The sequence below is a fragment of the Hetaerina americana genome, unplaced genomic scaffold, assembly GCF_022747635.1.
Source record: "Hetaerina americana unplaced genomic scaffold, ioHetAmer1.1.p SCAF_12, whole genome shotgun sequence".
Lineage (NCBI taxonomy): Eukaryota > Metazoa > Arthropoda > Insecta > Odonata > Calopterygidae > Hetaerina > Hetaerina americana.
The window spans coordinates 22,464,856-22,473,029 of NW_027286292.1; the positions used below are offsets into that span (position 1 = coordinate 22,464,856).

Consider the following 8,174-nt stretch of genomic DNA (forward strand, 5'->3'; position numbering starts at 1 on the left):
GGTTGTCTTATGACAATAGTGTGAGAAAAGTATGTTTTTATTGTTTGTATCAACTGGGGAAATATTTCTTTAACAGGAAAATTTCAACTTAAGTAAAGTGCAATAATTTGGCTACCGTCTTCTTTTAGAAGGGGACAAAAAGCCTCCTATGAAACTTAGAAATAGTAGCTCTTCCAGCCATTAAACATTTTAAATGTTTTACTTTGGTATTTTAAAAAATATGAATGCAGAACTGATGGGAGTTTCTGTGACTTCGTAGTACTTGTCAATGTGTAATATTCACTTCAAATTAAATTGCATTTGCTATATTTTTCAGGCATCTGCCAAAAACTTATTGTCTTTATTGTTTTGAACCCTATTATAATAACAAAATGCAATTGGTCAAAGATGAAAGTGCAGTATTTGTTGGACAGTGCTCTATGCCATTCTTTTAGGGTGTATGTGGAGCTCAATTGAGTGCAAATTGTGTATAAAAATTCTTAATTAAAGTTGCAAGAAACTGGGTGAGTCTCAGAGATATAGAAGAGCCTATCTCATACGGTCTTGAGAAAAATATTCACATTTATCCTACAGAGCGTGCACCTAAGATGGTCCCACTGGGAAGAATTTCAATGGACATGAAAAAGCATAAAATGGAGATAGTAGTTGAGCTGTATGAGTGCTGAGAGTAATATAGTTCCTCAGAGATCTTGTAGAATACGTGCAGCCAAGAAAAGGAGTATTGAAATTGCTTTATTTGTGGTTTTTGTTGTGTTCCACTCCATTGAGAGGCATGTTTACAACATTGTCACACACTAGTTGAATACTTTGGTACATAATCTCTTGGCATTTAAAATTTCATTAAATAATATATAGTAGCTCAGAAGTTGTGAGTGTTCTATGAAATGCTTTTACCTTTCATGTGGTGGCACAAAATATGACCGCCCCTAAGGGCTTTTAAATTTCAAGGGCACTGGCGCATAAAGTGTTAGGATTTTAATCAATATTTACCTTGCTCTTTTATCTATTCTCTTCATTTTTACAGGGTGTGAAGAAATCGGATCTATGTCGATTTGAAAGGTTACCTGATGATGAGAGACAATGTGATATTTGTAAGACTACATGCTTTCTCTCTGCTATTAAATGTTCCAAGTGCGACAAAAAAATTGTCTGTCTGCAGCATTTCAAGGACATATGCAATTGCCCTCCTGCCAACCTTGTCTTAAAGTTAGTAATTTTTCATTTTTAAGCTGCATTATGATATAATAAAGGTGAAAAGAAAATAAGTAATATATAATTGCCAATATAATAAACAAGGAATAGACATTTGCATAAATTTTATTATCTTTGTTTTAAATTTCAGATACAGGTATAAGTCCCATGAATTCACTGAAATGATCCTTAAGCTAAGAAAGCGATTCCAGCCATTTACTGAATGGCATGTAAAAGTAAAAGCTATTCTGGAAGGATCTCCGCGGGAGAAGCAAGGTATGTATCTTCCCAGCCAGTGAAATTTGTCGATCTCAAAAATAGCATCCATAGGGTTTTATGTTCACAGACTCATTATTGTCTTCATGGAGATATTAAAATGAGACTTCTGTCTATGAAATTTGTTGGTAAAAAAGTGTTTTCTCAATATTTGATTTGTATCTTAAGGAAAGGTTAATAAGTTCAAAATTCCACATTGAGTATACATGAGTGGTTATTGTAGTCATAAAAATTTGTAAAAGACCATTGTCACTTGTTAGTGATGACTGCGGGGAATGTTGGTTGCAAATGACTCAATGGCTATATCACAGATATGAAGTTAGTAGTTATAATTTCATACTTGCCCCATCATTTTTTCCAGTTTACCATTATTTTTACTTTAAATCAGATGTGTATCATTCAGCATCTTCTGGGTTTGGTGCTGGAATCTGCATTGTTTTCGTAGGAATCAATTTTTTTTGAAAACTTAAAATCTTCTTCAAAATGGCGGCCAGATGTGCCAGGAACTTCAACCAACCCATCTTTGATCTCTTTCAGTGTTAAGCCTTTTAGATAGAAGTGTTTAATTACTGCAGGAAACTCACTTTTTTTATTTTTCTTAGTAAACAAAATTTGTTGTATCAAGCGACTGTGAAAATGAACCACAAGATGGATATAGCTGAAACCTAAACTGCAATCAAGCTGGAAATAAAGCTTAACTACAAAAAAGTTTTTCTCTATACTAAGAGCACTACCTCCTGGGTTTTTGAATGAATATACATGGAATATATTTTCGTCATGACCATATTTTTACTCATGCCCCAATTATATTATTTTTTCAATTATCTATTAGCATAGATAATTCAGAGTTTACTGAATTTGATAATGTGCACCCAGAAACAAACTTGGATCATAAACTTAGCTGTGCTGAGAAATTCCAAAGAAACTGCAGGAGATGCCGCAACAGTAACTTTAAACAGAGTCATCCGCTAATGTGCATTTCAATGCCACAATTTCAGAGTGTAAAAATTATCCCAGTCAAGGCGAATGATTTTTACACTCTGAAATTGTTGCACTGTGCTGAGAAGTTCTTTTTGTTTATGCTAAAATCAAGTTATCTAAGAGAGTGTGATAACGAGTAACTAAGAATTAAGTCATTATGGGCTCCAATAAGCAATTCCAAACATAACCGCTTATATATCAAGGATGTATTTTATAATTTTTAATTCCAGATTTCACGTCACTAAGCAATTTGATGCAGGAAGCAGTAAATGGTCAATATCCCTCAGATGCGATTCTGCAGAACCTGAAAAAGACTTTAACAAAAGCTGAGGTGATCATGGATTTGAAGGAAAAGTTGAGGTACGTATTTCTTTTCTAGATCTCATCCCATGGAATATTATTTTAAAATTATTTTCAGCTTGCATACATGTATAATTTCTAGTCTAAATACCATATTAGAGTAGAATTGTTGAGCAAACAATGTTGTGTTTCACTGTGGACAAAGTTATTCCAGTCAATATCTGTTAGTAGTTAGAGCAGTACAACCTAACAATTTGCATTCTAATATGCATATTTAATGAAAAAATGTTCCTGTTGACATACCTTTTACTGTCTATTGTAATGATTTCACTCACAGAACAATAATTGTCAACCTATAGGATTCAGGATGGCATCCATAGCCATCCATTATAGGCAATAGTGACCCCTAAAATTAAAATTCTTATTCAAAAAATGATTTCAAGGTTCTCTTATGTTTTTTCAGTCTAATAACAATAATGGTGGTAGGAAGCAGTATTTTTTGATTCAGTTAGTTATTTTATTAAGTTGAGAGTAGACCCAGGCATTTATATTTAGAGAACTAATTTTCATTTAATAATGAGTCAGGAATATTGTGAAATAATAATTGTACTTTAACCTTTGATCGACATCAATTGATTTAAAGGGAACGGTTTGATCTATTATTGCTATGTGTTTTTGCTAATGGCATCATAAATGGATACAAGTTGATACATAGTGAGTGTGTAATGTAAGCAGGTAACTAGTCCTTTTTTAGTTCATTCTAGAAATGTTTTAACAATTTTTTGAGAGTTTTTTGCAGGTATGGTATTTACTTAAATCTCTTAGGACGATTTATATTCCAGCAAAGCATATCTAAGTTATTATGTGCATGCATAGTTGATTTGGCAGATTTTTGTAAGCATTTGTGAATCATTATTCTTCTTTAAATTAAATCTCAAAGAAGTTAGTATTTGTGCAAACTTTCAATGGGAGGAAATTTGAATGCAAAAAATAAGCATAAGAAATGGGTGATTATTGAAAATGTTGGGAAATATATCTTTTGATTATTAAAATAGAGAGTTTAAAAATTAGATTAATGGCTCTGGAACATTTTAAGTTTAATTTTAATTGCAGATTATGTTTTTTTGTTTGAATAGAAATTGTTATATTCAGCTGAAATGAAGTTCCTTTACCTGTAGTCAGGTAGCCCAAAAATGCAGATTTAATATTCTTTATTGAATGAGATTCCACTGTTTTGGTGTTATATTAAGGGACCACATTGTGTTTCCATCATTCTTGGTATATTTAGTTAAGCACTGATTGGCATTATTGGAACTAGGGTTTCCTGCAATTTACAACAATTTTATGAAGTCCCATAAAATTTCCTATAATTCCAGCGTATTTGGAATCCCATATTTACATAATTTCATTTTAAAGCTCCCTCTAATTACATCGCTATGTACCATGGTATATAAATTTCTCATTCTGAAACAATTACTCTTGTGCATTAGTCTTTTTAAAAACATTCTTTGGCATGTCAGACACAAAGAACTAAGGGTGAACATGTAATAAGCCATGTGTAAAATGGAATGAAAAGCATGTTAGATGAGTAATCATCCCAAGGTGTTGAGAGTGATGAGAACTTAGCAATCATATTTTAGTAGACTTGGCAAATTATTGGCGTCAACATTAGTTTGGTTCTTTCCTTGTCCAATAAATTTAAAGAAAATTTTAATACATTTGGATGGGATTAGAAAACTCCATTTTTTATATTTATTTGAACATTTACCTATAAGAAATTCCTATAGTAATATTTTTTCGTGTTTTTTTCTCTTTTAGGGTTGGCAAATATCAGAATCAGTTGAGTCTGGAGTCATTTCAAGAGGTTGTAGATGACTTGAAAAATTTACCATGTGAAATTCCAAGTTCTGATATTATTATTGAAACCTTGGAGCAAACTTTAAAGTTACAGCAAGAGAGCCGCATATTGCTGAATGAAGAACATCCGGATGGTAAAGAATTGGAAAAATGTATCAATACAATGGGATTTGCACCAATAGAGCTACCAGAATTCAGGAAACTGAAACAGGTATACTTAAATGCTATGAATTAAAAGTGAGAAACCACCTGATGATGACGCTGAGCGTAGAAACCTAGGTCGTGAATAAATATTTTATGTGGAAAAACCAAGTGTTTCTTTTGCAACAAGTGAGAAACCAGACAAGGGTTCAAAATGGTATCATACTCATAGGTTTTAGATTTCTAGCTTTTTTGAAATTGTATATGTAAATGAATCAGTACCGATAGATGCTCTAGCTATGGTGTTTTTCTTAGTTTAAATAAATTGATAGTAATGCATAATTGGAGTTAATTTTTTACTATTAAACATTTGAAAGGTGAGTTTACAGAACTTTCATCCTCCAATTCAAAAATTATTAAAAACCCTTTATTTCCCCTGTAATAATTTGTTTTCACACTTTTGTCAATAGTTTTTTTTAGATCCCGTGGCCTTTCATGTTATCCTCAAGTATGTAATGCACTTGTTGTGGATTATTTCATAGCTTCTCAATTGTTCTAATTTTTTATCAAAACCTCATATTTGAACGATTTATTTATTTCATTTTCAGTCCTCCATGTCTTTGACTTATTCTGTTTTATTTTTGAAAAATATTCTTTTTTAAATAAATTTAGCTACCATTCTTATGGACATTTTGGAACTTCATTTTGTTGTTATACAGTTGGAATGATTTCAAAAAGATGCCAAGAGTGGCATATATAAACAATACTGGTTGCAGGAATGTAAACTGTTTTGATTAAGAATTTGAAAATAGTAGCACAGAACATTCAGCACTATCTGCAATCCACCATTAATGAGCCTTTTTCTCTCATAGTTGTGTATACTTAGGGAAGGTGACCACTAATGGAGAATGCAATGTACTACATTTAAGCAATATATATTTCACTATTTATAGTTCCCTATGACAAGTGTCTTTTTAATCACAATCCCTAAATATTTTTTTGAAATCTTGATATTTTAATTGACATCATTCTTTTAATTGACATCATTCTTTTAATTGACATCATTCTTTTAATTGACATATTCTGACACCCGCAACCCATGGATTGGCAGACGAGGACATTACCCCGCCACCGGCCTCGGTGGCGGTGGGGTAACGTCCTCGGCTGCCAATCCATGGGTCGTGGGTTCGATTCCTGCCTGGGTGGGTTTCTTCCACCTAGGGCTTGGGTGTTTGTAATCGTCTCCATTGTTATTCTTTGTTAATAGTCCGATGTAAAGGCCAGAGTGCTGTTTTCGGAATAAGGCTAAATAAATAAATAAAAAATACCATTATAGTTCATTTTTGCATGCCATGTGAATTTAGTTTACCTTATATTCAACTCTCAACTCAAAATTTGCCCCTACACATGCACACATTTCATATGGTAAGCTAGATAAGGATCACAATTAATGGAGTTTTTATATTTTACTCTGTTAGTTTAGTTTTTATTCGTACCCTTAACTTGGGTAATAGAGTGAGTTTTAAAGCAAAAGTGAGGAATTTCTTCTTTCCATGCAAACTACGCACTCTCTAAGGTTCCTAGAACATGGTGGTTGTAGGAATGCTTATTAATTTGGGATGCAAATGGTGAACACTTGTTCTTTTACCGAGTGTTTTTCTTCATATATTTGTTTATCATTGATTTAGCTCAATGGAAAAAGTCTAATACATTGTTGTAATGCACTTCCAAATTTCCAAACAAGGTGTGAATTTCTTGTACTCGGTCAGCAATTTGAAATCAATTTGTAATAAACTAATTCCCAAAATATTTTTACAGAAACTGGAGCAAGTAAATTGGCTTGATGAAGTGAAGAATTTGGACAAGAATAGCAACAGGCCTACTTTGGATGCAATCCGAACCATAATTTCAATGGGAAGTCAGTTACCACCACATCCACATGTAGAGTCAGTAATGTCTCAACAACAGGAACGGCTAACCAAAATGGAGATGTGGGAAAAAAAAGCCACAGTCTGCATGGAGGAGGAGTATGTACCTATTTCTATTTTTTTACCAATTAAATGTATTATATCATATATTGTAAATATTCAGGGTATTTAAAAATGTACTTATTTTGTTGTCAAAGACTTGTGATGCATTTCAGAAGGTTTTCAGCAAATTTGGCTTTTCTAATGATTACTTTTTCTGTTCAGTGCTAAACAAAAGTTGCCATACCTAGAGGACCTTTTGAAGGAAGCAGGAGAAATCCGAGGCTACTTGCCAAGTTACCAACTTGTGCAAGAAGTTGTGAAGGAAGCAAAACAATGGCTTTCTAAAGTTAAGGAAATGAAGGTTAGTATATTTCAGTGAATTTGGTATTCATATGGGTGGTAGAATTAAATGTGACCATTAGACTTTTTAACTTTGATCAAGTGGAGAAAAGTTAATGCAAGCCCTAAAACTTCAAATCTTTGGTCAAGTTTCGATTGGGGATGAATCTGACTGATGAGTCTCCTGTGATGGGAAAGTAAGCAATGGTGCTGACTAGAATTACTGATCCTCACAGGTGGCTTTTAACACACATTACTCCAAAAATCAATTATGAAATATTTAATGCCGAAGTCTTCCCTTCATTTGCTTTTGGTGACAACAAAATTTTCAGTCTCTGGCTTCAGATATTTCATTATCTTGCCAAAAACAATAGATTATGTTAGTGAGAAAGATGTAAAGGGAGAATCAGGTATCATGTCAGTAAATAATTAAAGTATGGTTCCCTGGGTTTTAATTTGTAAATTTTATCCAAGAGTTATTTACCTTCGGCCTTTGAATGATTCATGTTCTCATTTTCTTAGGTATTGCAATTATGCATCAATTGTTGTAAAATTTTGTGATTTTTGATAAAAAAATTAATGAGACTTACTTGGGGGAGGGTGTGAGATTTCATTACATTTCCTCAAATGTTTGGCATGATAAATAGATGCTTCACAAAGTCAAAATGCTTTGTTCGTACATTGACAGATTGGATTCTGTGATTCATTATCTCTATTTGGTCTAACTTAACATATTAATCCAGCCTGAATAGATATAAAGAAATATTAAACACCGGGATAAATCTGAGATTACAATTGTGGAATTTGGTATACTCTCTTGTGCAGATAACAGTGAGAATTCATTATTTCCATCTGTTTTATTCAAACTAATACATGATGCAATGATAAGAGTGCTTCTGGACTGAAACAGTAGCACTTTGCAAGCTTATTAGTATAACTACATCCAAATACATAGACAGTGAATTTCGAAGTCAAGCTCATGTGACTTGCAACTTTAATTACCATTTTCTTATGCCTGAAAATGATGAAATGCATGTCTCTTCACCAAATGATAAACAGGGGAACATGTTGTGCATATTCCTGGAGGAAATATAGATACAGCACGTAATTTTAACATCT

At 32.8% G+C, this 8,174-nt stretch overlaps 1 protein-coding gene across 2 annotated transcripts in view; it reads left to right on the top strand.

Moving 5' to 3' along the window:
* Positions 1-8,174, top strand: part of Kdm5 (Lysine demethylase 5) — a 63,874-nt gene that overhangs the window by 25,018 nt on the left and 30,682 nt on the right. For both annotated transcript variants that reach the window (XM_071582777.1, XM_071582778.1), the window contains exons 14-19: positions 1,025-1,206; positions 1,343-1,467; positions 2,679-2,808; positions 4,567-4,816; positions 6,565-6,773; positions 6,939-7,077. In XM_071582777.1, coding sequence (XP_071438878.1) covers positions 1,025-1,206; positions 1,343-1,467; positions 2,679-2,808; positions 4,567-4,816; positions 6,565-6,773; positions 6,939-7,077 — 1,035 coding nt within the window. The remainder of the gene's footprint in view (positions 1-1,024; positions 1,207-1,342; positions 1,468-2,678; positions 2,809-4,566; positions 4,817-6,564; positions 6,774-6,938; positions 7,078-8,174) is intronic.